Here is an 18,016-nt window from a genome sequence, read left to right as displayed (position 1 = left end):
CTACCACACGCGGATCAGGTATCATTGTACACGTCCGAGCGTGACGAATTATTTCGCAACTTCCACGTTTGTAATGCGACCCTTCTACTGCGGGAATAGCCCGGCTCGCGGTGTTTTGATGCCGCGCGCGACCCCCGGGAGTTATGCAAGATGGGCGCGATTATTATTTAATGCTTCATGTCGCCCGCCGGAATTTTAGATAATTATGGTTACGACGTTGCAGAGTTTCGTTTTATAATGTAAAAAGCTGGGTCACGGGATACATAAAGGTGAAAAATTTTTAACAGATTTCGAGATAAAAGCTTTCCGCCTTTCTACAGATAACATCTTTATTCCATCAGATTCCATATTGAATATTAACATCGGTATAGATATTCAAATTACGTAGATAATTAAAATGTAGGAAAACTGGTTATATTTTTAATATTACTATTAAATAATAAAATATTAAGTAGCGAGTTGCCTCGGTGTCGAATATATGTAAACTATTTTAAAATTTAAATTTATCTCCAATTTGAAAAACATTCAGGAAACGCAGAGATTCCATGCACGGAGCATCGAATACCGTGATCGACACAATTATTAATCCCCGTGATGATATGACAGCTGCTGGTGCATTACGAATTACGAAGAATCACGATTCCACACATGCATCCATTACGTCTGCATTCATTGATCGAACATCGGTACAATAATTCGTAACTGGAGTCAGTTCTCGTAATGGCACCGGGTTTCCTTCCGTGCCCGTCGCACCCCTTCCGTCCCACGCTTCGGCGGGGCAGCCACCCGTGCACATCTGTTTCCGGCTATTTTTGGCAATTTCCATCCATTCACGCGGCCGAATAATACGCCGGTCGGAACGCGCGACCAATTTGATAGGGAAATCGCGTTTTCTCTAGGAAAAAGTCCGCGCGCACAGAAATCAGGAAAATGATTATTCCATTTTCATCCCGTATACCTTTACATCCGTGTGTAATCGCGCTCGTAATTTCCCACGTATTTTTCCCGCTCGCACCGAACTCGTGAGATTGCACGTTAAAATTAAACGTTACCCGGAAATGTCTTCCCTCTTCTCGATAAACTCAATTATTTCGAATATCCGTATTTCATCTCGAAAGCTCTTCAATAGGAAAATGCTGTCATGGACTGTCGTAAACCGAGAACAAGCGACCACTTAAAATACTTAAAAAAAAAAAAAAAAATTGCCTCTCCGTCTCGCGCTCGTAAATATATCTCGCTATTTCGCTAAAGGTGAACGAGCGTTCGGATCGCCACGAATAAATCAGACATAAAGAGAACAGGTCTTGGAAAGCTCGTGAATGATATACAGGTTTCTATTTTACTGGAGATATATACATATATATGTATCCGTAATGTTTTCTGTATGAGACGACTTTACGGCGAGCGGTATTCAGTATTTTCCCATTTTCGTCGCGCATGCATTTTATACGTCGATACCGGCAGGCGCGCGCGGCGAAAGGTCTACGAGGGTATATGACGGGGCGGCTTACGCCGGTTTTACACGAGAACCAGCACTTTCGCGGCAAGTCAAGCGGCGCGTTACATTTTTCAACCGGGGGGAAAGATAAGCGAGTGACTTGCTACTTGACTCGGCCACCCGCTCCCTCCATCCCCCCTTCGGCCCCTACCCCCTCGCACTTATCTCCCCCGTGGCGCGGCTTTGTGTATTCGCGGCGTTGCGAAAGCTTTTCAACATTCGAAGTAATTATTCTTTGTGGCGGCGGATAAAGTCGTTCCTTCTCGTGGCTTATTCGCCGGCGCGGCGTCGTCCCGGGCCCCGCCGTTTCCTTTCATTTCGAATTGCTTTTTCGTTGCAACTCCTGCTTACCGCGCCCGGTAATATTCTCCCACGGCGGACAAAAGTAAGGAGAAAGAGAGCCATTAAATTGTCCGACGGTATTAAAGTTGTACGTTTACCTTCCGCATAGACGTACACGCGCCTTTGTACATACTACCCCGTCTTCGATTCCCAGCAGTTTTCACCGGTTTACCTATGACGCGGAAAGAAAAATTCAAGTCAGCGCAAGAGTACACGAGCGAGACCGAAAAGAGAAATTGGTGGGCGAGAATATTAAATATTACTTATATCTTCTCTAATGAATGGTATGAGCATTGAAACGAAGCAAATATAATATGACATGATAAACAAATGATTTAAAGTCAGTACAAAGATGGAGTTAAATAGGTGGTAAAAACATTTAAGAAACAATTTGAAATTATTTCTGATCGTGAAAAATAATATATCAAAAAATATTAAGTGCAATCGTACATTAAAGCTTTGCAAAAAATGCCATATTTCTGTCATATTATTTTCGTACAACGTATAATTGTGTGCGCCCTAAACATCGTGGAGAAATTCGGAGAAATTCCCCATTCCGTATCTTCCCTGAATTTTCCCTGATCACGACATCGATAACAACGAACAGGAGTCCCGATTCCAGGATAAAAAGGACATAAATCGGGATTTCGGGGACACCGTGTAGATAAAATCAGAGAGAATCCTACAACGTAATTACTTCTCGACTCGCACGCAGTATGTTCTCTTTTCCATCTGAAGTCAAGGAATACAAAGCAACTATTTTGCTCGTTAGCGAATACCAGTTATATCTTTATTTTTAAGAGAACATTTTTAAGAGATTTGAACGTGTTGGCTATTATAAATTTATCTGCATGGGACGACTCAAATGCAGAATCGAAAATAATCAAGTGGCGCGACACATTTTGGAGTGTGCACGTTATTCGATAGTCATAAATCATAAATACATAAATATACATATAGCAGTAACAAAAATTGGTATGCAATTACAAATATATATGCAAGATAGTGCCTTCAATTTGTCAGCATGTATTTTTACACATTTATTTCGTCAAAGCGACAGTATATATGGAAAAACCTGTTTCTCGCTGCCCCATTATGGAGCAATTCGTGAAATAGATACATCGTGCTACGCGCCGTGCACGCTATCATATAATAATAGGTCGGGCTTCCCCTTATAAATCGCATTCGGATAATATACAGCGACACGCACATACAAGCATGTGATTCCGGCAGTATACAATCGACGAGAGGAGCAACGGACATTACTGTAACCTATATGTAAAATTCCACATACGTGCGTATAAAAGTTTGCAAAAAATTCTTACGGCGAATGGCTCGTAAAAGTTCCTTTACGATAAGGGCGCAAAAGCACGTTCAATATACCGATGCAAAAGAAGGCCGCGGCAGCAGCGATGAAGGAGAAGGAGGAGGTGGAGGAGGAGGAGGATGTGTGTGTGGCGTGTATGCAAAGTTCAAACGTGATGGAGGATATAAGTTGCCGAACCGCGGATCCGGAAGAACTAATATATCCTAGGCAGACAGAAATAAAATTATTCGTCCGGAAGGATATTATCGATATTCTGAAAGGCAGCGAGCATAAAACCGGCTCTTTCTCTCTCTCTCTCTCTCTTTTTCTCTTGCGGTTGAAAAGCGGAATCGGTTCACGCGATATTCAAATGAATCAATATATCGCTTGTTTTTCTTTTCTGAAATTAATTTCGTCTCCTCTATCTCTCTCTTTTCCTTTCTTCAAACCGACCTCCATTCTCCATAACGTCATTTCTCTCTCCGTTGTCGCAGGGCGCCCAACTTATCTCGCGTATCTGTTCGTCCGATCTCGGATATTAAAAAAATAATCTCGCTCGTCTCACCCTCCGGCGGGCTGCCTCCTTGATGAAGCTTAGAGTCTGATCCGTCCGCTCCTTCTGAATTCTTGTTCGGTCGAATTCAATCGAGATTAGATCGATGTTCACTATGGAATTCGCCATTAATGCGCGATTGAAAGAATTATTATTTTCTTCTCTGCACGTCAATTTTTCTTTTTAGAAGATAAGATCTATCGCAAAAGATAAGATAATTTTTACAATAGAATGAATCATGTGTGCGTAAAATTAAAAACAACTGTTTTTTCCAAATCTTAATTGTATTTATTTAAATTAAATGGTAACACTAAAATTATATTCATTTAAATAAAATTGAGAAAAATTAAGTTGACGTTTTTCATATTTAGCATAGTGCAATGACTCATAACAAATCTCGTCTAATAAATTAAAGCTTTCTCCAGTTTCAATTATTTCTCTCTCCTCTCTCTCTCTCTCTACAGAGAAATTTCCCTTCATTTATATTCTTGGCAATCATTCGGGGAGCTCATATATCAGGCATTGCGTTTCTTGTTCATGCAACGGAATTCAATTGACTGAAGGGATGTAACATTAAATAAGGAGAAAAATGTATGGTCGGGGAGGTATCCAGCTGCTGATACGTCATGCTAAATTATTCCCCTCTGTCCGTCCCAAGTGACTGAAAATAGCGAGGAATGAAGGCGACATCCGTGCTCGTAGTCGGGAACAAAGGTTGTTCCGTGGATAGTCGGGCGTGCCGGCGCCTGTCTCGGCGAGAAAGACAATTTCAGGTTAGGAAGTACTTCATCACTAATGCATAAAGGTGCGGGGGTGGGTTTTGGTACCAGGGTAGCAGAACCGAGGGCGGCCGGGCGCCTGGTGTGGGTCTTAACCAGCGGCGGCCATGTTTGTATAATATATTCGACTGCAATAATGGAGTCACTTTGGAAGTAGCATTAGCTGCTTGCACTACCACGTGCCTTCGTAGATTGCAGGAACGATTGTTTGCGCTCGCTAAATATAATAAAGGCAGGGGTTCTCTCAGGCTTAGCTGGCTCGCGTGTCTGTTGACCTAGTATCATCGGACGGGAAGTGACGCCACTCGCAAACGCACTTTTATTCCTTGTAGTTGCATATAGATACGCTAAAAATTCCGAAAACGAGGTAATTTTATCTTTGACGCGATTTTTAGACTTGTTTTTCACAAGTGTCATCGCCGTGAAACTTCTCGGATTTAATAATTTATTGAGAGCAATCGCACAAATCTTTATAAAATTACCATATTCTAAATATTAATTAAATCAATAAGATACATAAATAATATAACATTCTATGCAAATATAATTACGATATAGTTATATGTGCAAATATTATTTTATATTCGTGTAAGACTATATAAAATAAATTATTTTTTAAATTATATTTTTGTATGCTTGAGAGTTGAACGTTTATGTAAACAATTAATCAAAGATACCTATAATTAATTTAAACAGTCGAATATTTGTTACTGAAATTTAAATCGTTCTATAATAAATAGTCGCAAATAATTGAAGACTTGCAGTTTTGAATAATAGATACATTTTTACAATTCTAGCTGCTTTGCATTGCGGTATCACGTACTTTTTCGGATGTATTTTTATGACGTACTTCCATATGCGAGTAGAAGTGCAGACCACGAATTTACGATATGGATACTTGAATCTACAATACAATTTCTTCTCTCGCTTGTACTCTTTGGCGAAACTTCCGCGGACGTAATTCCGCGGGTACAACACGGTTCGCTTCCTGCGACTTTTTCAACACGTAGTAAAGCGAAACCGCGCGCGCGGACGTTCACCCGAAGGAAGTGCATTATTCCGCCAACCTTTCCGCCATATAAAGATGCTCGTTGGGGACACAATGGCGCCGTGCCAAGCCGTACCTTGGCGCACCATCTTTTTCACGGAGAAACTTCATTCTTGTTGTTATCTATTGACGCATACGCTCGACGGCAAGTTATGAAAGCGCTCCTCTCGCTTTACGCCACTCCGTACAACGTTCTCGTCAATTGATAGCAGACAGGCCTTGTCAAGTTTCTGCATAATGCACGACTTTTCGCGTTTTTAATTATTTTAAAGAGATAATTAAAGAGATAATTAAAGGATCAAAGTGAATGCTATTTGATTAGCTTGGTATAATCATCGTTGCAACAATAATGTATTTTATAGAAAAACGAGGTGACTTTTATAATGTAATTTTCCTTTCTATATAAGTAGAAATTATAAACGACTTTTTTTTAATGTTTAATAAAAGGAGAAGAGTTCATGAGATCATAGATCAATGCTGTATGAGTGCGGAATTACAGAGGCGTTATAATAACGCTGGTAGAACTTGACTAAGAAGCTTCATTTTATAACCGCTATATTCCACCATTCACGTTTCTCTTGCTTGAGTTTTTTTCCCTACCATCCCCATCGAACTTTTCATCAATTATTAGCCTTCCCGAGGCTCGCGCCTGCTTTTCGCTCTTATTCTCTCCTCTCTGGCCAACTTCTCTTTTTTTCTCATTTTTTTCCTTCCGCCTGCTCTCCCACGCTTCACCTGTACTTTCGCTGCCGCTTTCCGTTTAACGTTCTTTTGTTCCGGCAATCGGCCAAGCCGCGTTTGCTTTATTCTGCCGGATATCTGTCTTTTTTTCCGTCTTCCTCTTTCTCGTTTCGCTTCGAATGTCCCTTGCCGCCCCTTTATGCCGGTCGGTCTAGTAAACGGCGAATAATCGTCGGACCACGACCGATCCTTTTGTTTCGCAACGAACAATGCGGTCTTTTGCCCCCCCCTTTCTCCCGGCCTACGTCCCAGACCGCTTGCGTCTGACCGCAGATTGAACGTTACTACTTGAGAATTTTGCCACGAAACTTTTCCATGACCATGTCGCCTTCTCTCTCAGTCCCTTCTCCCTTTTTACACGTTTTCTCTCCTTTTTCTTCCATCCGTTTTTCTCTCTTTCTCTTTCTTCCTTTAGATCTCCTTTCCCCTATATATATTTTTTCCAAGCGTCTTTTTACCGCGTTAACTGCGAAGCTTAGCGCCAACGAGGACGTAAGCACCCCGGTGAAACTCGGGATACGTCTGATCTCGCCGGTGGAAAACGTTCTGCTTCTCTCGTCGATTTTGCCAGCTGGAAAACGATGGAACATCCGCCAGCACAGTCAGACCTCGGGGCTAATTGAGCAAAAGAAGCACGACGGGGAAACTAAAGAGCGCAGCACTTTTCGTGCGCCATTCTGTAACGGAGTGTCGGCAATTTTTCCGTCGAATATACCGTATTTAGAAACAATCAATTAAGATTAACTCGCGATTTGAAAGAATGCCGAAATCAAATAAATACGTCATCGTTCGAATGTTGCGACAGAAAGGAAAGTTTATCAGAAAATTTCATGTAAAAGAAACAATTATAGGTATCTTATTACTGTCGCCTCGATCGCCTTTAGAAATTATTACGATTAAGTTACTGGCGATATTACCACATAATTTATTGGTTTCCGTCTTTCTATGACAATTCATAATAATTGCGATACTTATAATAATTTAATCGCGTATGAAATAATTACATCAAAAGACCACGCTGTTCTTTGTGGTAATAAATGTATATACATTTTGCAACTACATACTTATATAGATCTAGAGACAAGGTGACACTCCGCGACGACGAGTTATCACGCGAGACACGTTTTAATATATCCCGTCAATTTAATATCTCGCAGTTATATATATACATAAAGTTCAGTGATACGTTTTAATAAAGTGACTTTCCTATTCGCGAAGGTTGCGATGCAGTTGCATTCGCCCGGTTTGTTTTGTTCGAGCGAAATAAGCATGCTACCTCCGCATCCTTTTTCTCGATTTCAACGAAACGTGCTGAGCCTCCACCCGTTCATATTGTACACGACTGCTAGTCCGGTTTAGACTAGACTGCTAGTCGGCGATGACGCCGGCCGAAGAATGAGAACCGCGTGCTTATTATATTTGGCCAGCGCAAATACGGCGCTCAACCATGATCTTAATTCGGGCTCTTGACGTTATACACGACGGGCTTTATGAATATTCCCCTTCATGACGAGAGACGCATGGCTGACGACGCTGTGACTCGTTGAACGAGCGACCGGGGTTAATTACATTTATTGAGCGCAAGCAATTCCGCGATTTGTCCAGACTACTAAATCCGGCAAACTGCGAACGGTCATGTTCCTCGGTACTGTTCTTGTAAACCGGTCTTTATTACGCTCCTGTCTGTAGTCGGTTTTGTGCAGCAAATCTTGCGAATTGTTCGCGCGTATTTTTCTTCTTATCACGCCCCAAGAAACATTATTTATCACATTTTAAAATTTGTTGTTTATTTCTGGATTATGATGTATGCAACGAAAGAAGATTAAAGCAAGAGGGTTGAAGTTAATTAATTTAGACGCGGTTAGCCGCAAATAAAACACATTTATGTGTTTACCAATATTTTTCAGAGGACGCAAATTAAATTGGAATTAAAGTCTATCGCGCACATTTAACAGCTATAGCCCACCGCTTAATCTTAAAAATCAATAATTGCGAATGCTGCACCGCCATATTTCTATAAATATTCCCGTTACCGTTTACGAACCCCCGTTCTACGTACTGCAGGCTGCAGAGTAGCTTTATTAGATCTCGAGCGAAATCGCGCTAACGAAAATTTAGCTTGCTAACTGCTTTCCTCTTCCTCCCCCTCACCCCTCATCTTTACCACGTACGGCCTAACACATATCTAGGCGTCCATTTCGAGCAATTCTCGTCTGCGTCCTTATCGGTTTCCAATATCACTTCAATAATTCCCAGTTTTCCTCCATCTAATGGCCATTTTCAGACTGGTGTGAAAGAAAAAGCTCGCCATTCCTCTCTCCTCTCGCGGGAAGTCCCGTCGTGTCTTTACGTAGTTTCATACACCACCACATGGTACCACAAGTCATCATTCAGGACTGATAAGATTAAAGCTCAAACGGACGGAGGAGTCATATTACCGCGAAATGGGATCGTAGTCATCGGTACTGCTGGAATTTTTCTTAGGAATGTGCGAGCAACGAGAGAAATTTTTCTTAAGAATCTTTTTAAAAAGAAAATCTCTCTTTTTCTCTCTTTTGCAATAAATGTTTCCCCGTTATTTCTATAGAAATCAGTTAACTGAATAATATTACTAAAATATTTAATATCTCATATAAAAAAATAACTAAACTATTGGAAAAATCTGTAAAAAGTACAGTGATAGGTAAGGGACACGCTATACATAGTCTATACATTATTTTTTGTACTATACAAATTAGTCGAATTACTTTACTGTGATGACGAGCATTGGTTCGAAACGCTCGGACGATGGTCAGGCCATTCGGCTTGAATCCTCCGTTACCATCCTTGTTTCTCCAACCTTTCTCTACCTCTCTTGCGTTCGCATACTCCGCTACTCCGCGCCGTACGATGTTGTACCACATGCCTCTACGGATGTCTGCGTCCGATTGCGGAGGTTGTTTCTACCCCGAGATTAGAGGCTTTAAATCAACGGAAACGTCGGACTGCGCTGTGTTGGTGCATATACTTGTAATAATCAAGAGAGACAATAATCGAGTCGCCTAAGTCGTCTAAACGACCCATAAGATTAAACAAGCCTGCGAAAATTACTACAGTAGATAATTTAATTCTTTCAACAATCACGTCTAAAATAAAATATAATAAAATTTTATTCATAATCTTCTATTCATTATTCTATTTATAGCGTTATGAGTAATTTTGAAAACTATTATTTATTTTTATTTAATACCTAATTATTTTATTTAATGCTCTGATTTTTCAATGAATTTATCTAATAGTTTACAATATTTTTTTTGTTAATCAGAAAGTTGTAATTACAGATTTTTTGTAATAAAAGTTTCAAAAAGTTTAAATCTAACATAATCAAAAACTTTAATTGTAAAGATCTTCCAATTTATTCTTAAAAATATTTTTAAATTGTCAGTTTTTTTGCTTTACATAAGACAAACTTCTTAAATAATATCTGTAGTTCGTGCATTGAATAATTATGTATTGAATAGAGCGGTCTATTTGCAATTGTGAAGTAATATTCACTGAGAGAGAGAGAAAGAGATTCAGGTAGCATCGCAATCACATGATCTGCTCAATTTATAATCATTCAATTTCCTTTCCATATAATGTGAGAAATAACGCATGGAACATGGATGCAGAAGCGTGCTATCCACATGTGCCAAACAAATGATCCAGCCATCCCCGTTTCCGGCATTCGCCATGGAGAATTATGGAACCGTCTAGCTCGGAGCGGAGGTGAATTTTTAGTACCACGCTTGTCTTGGATACGCGAGCAGGAAAATAGATATTTTAGCTAAAGTGTACTCTGCAAAAAAGTATCATGAATATTGTAATCTATAAAGGTCGTTCTACATTAGTCATAAGCAGCCAATTGTATGAACGCGAGCAGTACCACTTCCGGTTCCATATAGTAATTGCAAGATTTGATCAAATCCAAAATTTGCGTCTCTGCCATCATCTTCATGAACGTTCACGTCCGGAGATTCATCTTTATCCCATTCTAAATCACTCATTATTAAAATAAAATTTTCCAACTTATCAATATCTTTGTGGGTTACAATAAAACACGAAACGAACGAGCAAGCCAAATAGACAACGGAGCTCGACGTTCATATTGCCTGTCACATATCGCAGAAACGCAAATTTTGGATTTGGTCAAACCTTGTGATTGCTATTTGCGACTACGTTACGACCAGAAGTAGTACTGCTTGCGAAGAAAGCAATACTACTTACTTGTACTACTAGCAGTTCTGCTTGCTTAGGACATGTTGATAACGACATTTTTATACAACAAATCTCTTCTTTGATTGGCTGTGACTTACGACTGCAGTGTAAAAGCTCAAATTGCAAGCCTCTTGCGACAATATGGATTGCTTGCGACTAATGTAGAACGACCTAAATATATTTTGCAGCAATATAAAACAATAAAGATGCTAGATTTAAAAATGCTTTCTTGTCTGATATTCATCGAAAATATCTGAGAAATTAGTTTATCTATAAACTCTATTAATGCTTGACAGTTGCAACATGCAGATAAATGTTCTTGTTCCATATGAAAATATAAATAACAACGATATTTATGGAGATTGCAGAGTTCACACATAATTTATCACGAGCATAATTCATTATTGAAACTACTTTATTCAATTTATCGAGTCTCTACTAATACCTGTCTGTCACGTTCGTCTGGATTTCCTTAACAAGCTACCGTTTTATCGCACCTATCTTTCTGTGTATTTATTCGCAGCGTGTTAAAAAATTCAGATTTTCGTTAATATCGATCAGTTACATTGGGGGAAGTTTCCCTCGCGTGAGATTGAGATGATATATATTCCGTCTAAAGTACACAGCGCTGCTGCGCTGATCCGATGGCTGTGAAAATTTTCCTTTCCTCGACCCGTCGTCATCGTCGTCGGCGTCGTCGGTGCTCTCTTCGTTATAAGGATTTAGGTCGGATGAAAGGAACGGGCGGAAGATTCGCGCGGAAGGATCGTCTTTTTGGCGCGGAGTCGTCGGGAGGGATGGCCCCGGCGTCGCAGGATCGGAAGAGGAGGTCGAATAGAAAAGGAATGAGCCAGGGAATAATTTCTGAGAGAATAACATTTCTTTTATCCTCGCGCCGAGAGACACCCATCTGTTCTACGGTCCATATCCCACGAACGATGAGATCTCGTCACGAGAAGGATAGAGCTCTTTCTCTCCTTCTCTCTCTCTCTCTCTCTCTCTCTCTCTCTCTCTCTCTCTCTCTTTCTCTCTTTCTCTCTCTCTTTCTCTCTCTCTCTCTCTCTTTTTCCTCGCACTCTCCCTTTTGCCGCAATTTTTTACCTAAACGCTTTTGCCATTTCAACGACATTCAAGAGCGATAATAGCACGTGCGGGGACACAGTCGTGTATCGCTTTTCCGCACCGCTGGAATAGTAAAGGCGAGAAAGAAGAGTGACGGGGTAGGGGTAGAATCGAAGTATATGCATCAAGGATCTCCGAAAGCGACGCCGTGAGAATTCCACTGAAACTTCGAAGTGTCGAAGTTGCGAGAAAGTTCCCGCACTATTGGAGGTGCTTGATCTTGTTGTGTCCGTCGAAACGGGTTGTTAAATGTTTCCTCCATTCGCGTCTCAAGTGATTTCCCCTGGCTCTTACATGATTATTTTTACTTCACAAGAGAAATCGATTCTATTTCAAATAAGTAAAACAAGTTCGAGCCAGACATAAGACGTCTGTCAATTTGAGAATGTTTAATTGTAAGACTCATTTATGTATATTTAGATTTATTTTTTATTAACTATATTTTCTCTTTAATAATTTTGTAAATATAGATATCGTCTATGGACGGCCAATCGCGTGCATCTAAGAAAGCCGGTTGGCTGCAAGCCGCGATTTATCTCGATAGCGAATATGACCCCACCGACAATAAAGATCTGTTGAATGTACGTGCTACCTCTCTCGTCTCTCGCCCTCTCCAAGAATCGCGCCGCCATAAACCTTCATCGACGATCAGATGAGTTCTAACGGGAGAGAATTGTGGTTTGGGTGTCAATATATTCTCCTCGAACATGCGGCTGTGGTTGTGTATTCTCGTTCATTTTGTGAACATTTATTAAAACCACGAATTGCAGATATTACTTAAGGAATTTTTCTCATGTAAAGCAGTAAAAGAACTGACAATTAGAGAAAAATTTTTGAAAGAAATGGAAATATTTCTATAACTAAGGTTTTTAATTTTATTATATTAAATTTGAACAACTTATTAGAACTTTTTGATCAGTGTTAGGCTAATAATATGTAATGATACGCGATGCAAAAAATCTACATAGAGATAAAAAGACGTCTAATTTAGATTTTAACAAGATTTAAGGTCGATTGGATAATCGCTTTATTAGTGATGGACACAAGTTTAAAAAATATAGTTAAAAAAAGTGTTACTTTTACTAAATTTGTTCAAACTTGTATTTAATTGGGGGTATGCTTTGAATATTCTTTTTATTATTTTATTCCAATTACATTAGATTTTTTATTTTTAATCACATTAGATAAATTCTTCGCTTCGCTATTTGATTCTTCAACTTGTAACTTCATAAACTCCGTAGATATTATCAAAATATTTTAATAACGTATTTTTAAAATCTAAAATATAAAAAAAACTTAAAAAAAGTGCTTTAAAAAATGTTGAAAAATTTGAAGTACGCGAGTAAATCCCTTTAATATTTGGAGTTGGATCGCATGAGAAATTGGTATATGCATAAAATGCGAGCACGTGGCTATATGGAAAGAAAGACGAGAATTCAAAATAGAAATATATATATATATATATTTTTTAACAGAGATTTTCTTGTATATCTTTCACATGTTTACGTGCCATACCGTATGTCATCACGTGAAATGATAAACGACTTCGCGAGGTACTTATTTCATTATAAACTTTCGACAGAAATGTATTAAAAATGGAGAATTCGAGAAAGATATCTTGGATGTGATTTTGTATTCTCTGTCTCTGCGGACTGTGTGCCTTCTCGATTTCTGCAGCGGGATTAAAATTCGATCGCCGGAGAGAAGTAAAATCCAAGGTTCTCTCAATCTCGGGAACAATGGACGTCGAAGGCATTCAATTTTTCATAGTGCTGCTACAGTTGATATTACAGCGATTCCTTTATGCATAGTACATTCGCGCGCGTCGTCAATTTGGTCACGGGCGAGCCGAATAACGGATGCTGCGCGAAAAATCCGCGAGCACAAACCTGATAAATATATTTCCCAGAGTTACGAAGTGACATAACTCTTTGATCTCCTTTTGTTATCGTCTTGCCGTAGCGTGAGACGAGCTAAATGAAAAGTTACATCTGGGATACGACTGGTATTCGTGTGATTAGACCGAGAGATTTTCGGAAAAATAAATAACATCAAAGAACCAGGGAGATACTCACTGACATAAATAGCATTACTGTAATGAGTACAAAGTCATTTGCTGATGATGAAATAAATCGGCAATGTAGTTTTTCAATTTACACCAAAGCACGTCCATCTACCTTGTTATTGTTTACATAAATTTTAAATGGTACTATATAAAAGAATAAAAGATCGACAGAGAGTGCGAATTCGCATCTCTGAATTTATCTCCGTTAATTTAAAATATTTGTGTGCTATTTAAATTCCTTTTATAGGGTTGCTTCCCCATTTTGCCTGTTGTTTTATTGCAAGCACGGTACTAGAATGCTATGCACGATTGTAATTCTCGTTAGGCTTCTCGCCCCTGCCTTCAGCAACGACCACTTTTGAAATTGGCTCTTTTTCGTACTGTCACTAGTCGAGCTCTCTCCGCCCTTTTCTCTTTCCTCTCGGCAGTCACCCGTTTTCTTCCGTCGCTAAAACCCGGCTTGCTTTTACTTACTGCTTCAACGGGGAATCCATCCATTCGTCCTCGAAGGGTTGGCGCCCCGCCGCGCCAACCCTTGGAGGGACGATCGCGCTAAGTGGCAGATTCAGACTGATCGAAAGCGGCCGAGATAAAGAGAGAAAAAAAAAACGTTTCCAGCAGAGAGGGAAGTCGGAGAGTGGACTTAAGCTCGTCGAGAGGGTTGTAGCCAGGGGTGAAAAGAAAAGTACGCGAAACGCGTCGATACAAAGTGCTGTTTACGCCATCTCCCACCCTTTCCCCTTCAACCACCTTTCCTCTACTTAATTCCGTGCCTTTCGCGCGCGCACTACTTTTAACGTTTTTCCATTTTTTATTACACAGTCTCCAACCGTTAGCGCATTTTTCGCACATGTTCGAATCGTTTATCTCCTAGCGCGTGATTAAGGGTTACGAGACGTTTGATTATTTAAGGAACGCGAAATTTATCGCGGAGGAGACAACTGATACACGTGCCCTCTTGCATTATTTCTCAGGATCTTTTATTCATAGATCAAACGTGTGTAAAGAGACTCGAAAGAAAGTATGACATTATTTTATAGCGAGATCTCACTTAAAGATTAGCACAGGTCTTATTTTTCTTTTTCAGCTTGTGGTCTTTTGCTTGAATACCAGAAGATATTTTTGTTTCACCCCTCGCCGGACCCGTCAGCTTGAAAAATGTCGGCGGCTCTTAACGCGATTTTTTCCCTTCATGCCACGAGACACAGCTATATTCCTTCCCTCAATTTGCATTTTTTCCTGTCTGTTTCGTATACGCGCCCCTGCGCCCCTTCTCGACCTGGATGACAAAGAGCAGGCTGATGGGTGGATCGCCGCGCGGATAAAGGTGTCTTCACAGTGACCCCAACGTCGCGATGGAAGGACCGCCGCGCAGTAAATCTCTCGTCGACAAGATCCATTGATCCCACGATCGAATGTGGAATCCACCCTTTTGTGTCCTGCGCGTTTGCCGCCCCCGACGGGGAGGTAAATAATGTAGAAGGACTCGTCGGGACGTTAGACAACAAATAAATCAGCCTCGTCCCGGCTGCTACTACTCCGGTGCGGATCGTCGCGGTAATCTTCGTGATGGCCGAAGCGCTCTTTGTCGATGTCCTCCCGAGGATCGTTTCGATTGGAGACAGAGAAGCGGCGAACGTCTTTTATTTTTCTCACCGGCGCTATCGATCACGCTCAAGTGGTTGCCCCACATTACACATCTATTCTTGATAAAGGTGGATCGACACACGGATCGAGACTGATCCATCTTGATGACGATCGTAATAAATTTGTCAAGTGGTGCGAGACGAGAATACATGAAACGATTATATACTTAATAATATATACTTAAATTCGAGAGAAAAAAGAGAAGATTAATTTTTAAGAGCAAAATTGATCGGAATTTATTTGCAAAAGTACGAGTTTGATTATTTAAATGTTTACATTACACGAGAGAAAAACGGGATCAAATGCACGTCGCGTTTCAGTGTATCTCTTTCGAAGCGTATACATTTGCAATAGTCTATTTTTGCTACTTTTTCTTTCGAACAAAGTAGCATCGTATAGATAAATGTAATTTCTCTTCTCTTGTACGCTATTTCTCTCGGCAGGCAACGCGAGTGAACAGTAAACAGTAGCTATTCCGTCGATGACCCGCGATTTCGCGTGCAGGAAAAGAGCCCCGACGGCGATACTTTCTCGGAGCGGCGGCCACTATCGGCCACGTTTCTAGATACTTTTCGTCGTCATCGTCTAGCGAATTTTCCTTCCCCATCGTCCGGATTTTCTATCCCAGTGCTGATCCGCTCGGCATTTTTCCTTCGGAAGCGTCCATAAAGGGAGTCGCTATCAAAAACTCCGCTACCACCAGGAGCTTCGTCTTTCCACGCATGAATAAAACAACCGGATTTAATATATATTTCGTGGTCACATGGATGCCGCGGAGCTTAGAACGTCCGAGAAACGATTTCCGTTGCGTTTCACCGGCTCGAGAGGCCGTACAAGCGGAAGTTGAGTACCACTACAAAGATCTACGAATCTCAGACCATATATACGAGCTGCTGCAGACGACGGTGCATCCCTTATCGCGAGAAGGAAAAACGTCGCGAATTCCCAAGATCCATTACCATGTAAATATTGCATCGAGTTGCCTTTCTCAGGATTTTACGTCCAGTCACATGCATTATGCTAGTTGTATTTTAATTCGTGATACTTCCAATGGTTATGTACATTATTTCTACAATAATATTTTGGTAGAAATACATGCAGTATGTCTATATAGTATATATATAAAATAATCGCCTTACGCATTCAGAGACAAAATCTATTTGTAACGAAAAATATATCAAGATACTAATTAAATCTTCCCAATAAGTAAGGAAAGATAAAATACGCAATTTATCATTTTATGTCTCTTTTTACGAGATCAGCTATATATCTGTTTTGCATTTTGCGAGTTGCAAATCAAAATATTCATGTATATCTCTACAGAGAGACGCACGCCCAAGGCCTTTCGCTCATGTTCTTATTTCCGGTACCTTATTTATACTACCTTTGATCCTGCATTTCCAGAGGATCATGTATAACTGCAAACATTCCATGTATTTGCAGTACGCAGTTTATTTGGGTAGATTACTTGCGCGTGGATTACACAAGGTTAGTTTATGCGAAATAATATGTGCGCAACACGAAGGATCGCGTGTTTAACTAAATTCTAACATCTCGGTTGTTGAAGCTGCACTTAATTCCAAAGTGTAACAGAAGGAAAGCGTTAAATCGGTTTAAATCGCATAAAATCCCGCATGATTCTGGTGAAAAATAAATGCGGTTATTCACGAAATGCTTTTTTTTTTAAATCGGCGTTATCGCGTCGATGACGTCAATTTCGACATCTAATAACGTTATTTTTAAGTACGAACCTTTAAATATACATAATATATAACATGTCTTATATGTATATCTGACATCTCTCTAACAATAAGTTAAATTAGGCTATTTCGAATTACGTAAGATTTACCTTAAAATAAGCTGTAATATCTAATATTATTATTAGTTAATTAACTATCTCGTATTATTATTAGTTAATTGATAATATTATTTCTTGCGAGAAACCTTATGATACTCCTTATAGCATGAGAAATTACAAGATACGGCATCGACCTGGATATCTTCCGAAGTTTTGTTTCGGTCTATTTGTATTTCTGACATTTCAATATAATTTGATAACGTTCCTAACACATCTTGCGTATTCCGAGGTCGATATCACGAAATTATTTGTTTGTCGATACGATATTAATACCATCTATGTTTCTTTGTTTCAGGTAAGGATCTAAATTTCGCCAGTAATAACGCGGGTGAGTGTTACCTCTAACAATATATAGTTGTTACTGCATGCGCCAGTTCTTGATTACCAATTGTTCGCCGTGTTGACGAGAGTGCGCTAGAGTTTCCGCGCAACTACGTGCCGTAATCGACATTAACGATCGGTGCTTCCGAATTTTGGGAGTTTCGTTATATTATTGACGGTCTACCGGCAGCAACAATTATTTGCGAATAATACAAATCAACTCGATCGTAAATTCGATCCATTTTAGCATTGTGCTCAACGCCACAGTGCCTTGTTATTCATGAGTTTCTATATGCGACTTGTAATTAATAACGAGAAAAATCGCCCGATTTTATTTGACTTTAATAATTTTAAAACAATCTTTATGCACACATAGAAACATACGTATTTATCTGCAGCTTCTGTTGCAATCACTAGCATTGTCCTCAACAATACCGTTACGTTGATCGATCAACACTGGAAAAAAAAATACTTGAAAATTTATTTGTGGAATATAAGTA

General features: G+C 39.8%; 1 protein-coding gene across 1 annotated transcript in view; it reads left to right on the top strand.

Annotated features, from left to right (window-relative positions):
* LOC112467709 overlaps positions 1 to 17,540 on the top strand; it is a 134,205-nt gene extending 116,665 nt beyond the window's left edge. Inside the window, exon 4 of the mRNA XM_025036437.1 lies at positions 17,491 to 17,540. Coding sequence (XP_024892205.1) covers positions 17,491 to 17,540 — 50 coding nt within the window. The remainder of the gene's footprint in view (positions 1 to 17,490) is intronic.
* The last annotated feature ends 476 nt before the right edge of the window (positions 17,541 to 18,016 follow it).

This window comes from Temnothorax curvispinosus, unplaced genomic scaffold (genome assembly GCF_003070985.1).
Source record: "Temnothorax curvispinosus isolate PA1 unplaced genomic scaffold, ASM307098v1 QBEX01017788.1, whole genome shotgun sequence".
NCBI lineage: Eukaryota > Metazoa > Arthropoda > Insecta > Hymenoptera > Formicidae > Temnothorax > Temnothorax curvispinosus.
The sequence above is the reverse complement of the archived record's forward strand: the minus strand, read 5'-3'. Positions and strand labels throughout refer to the sequence as shown.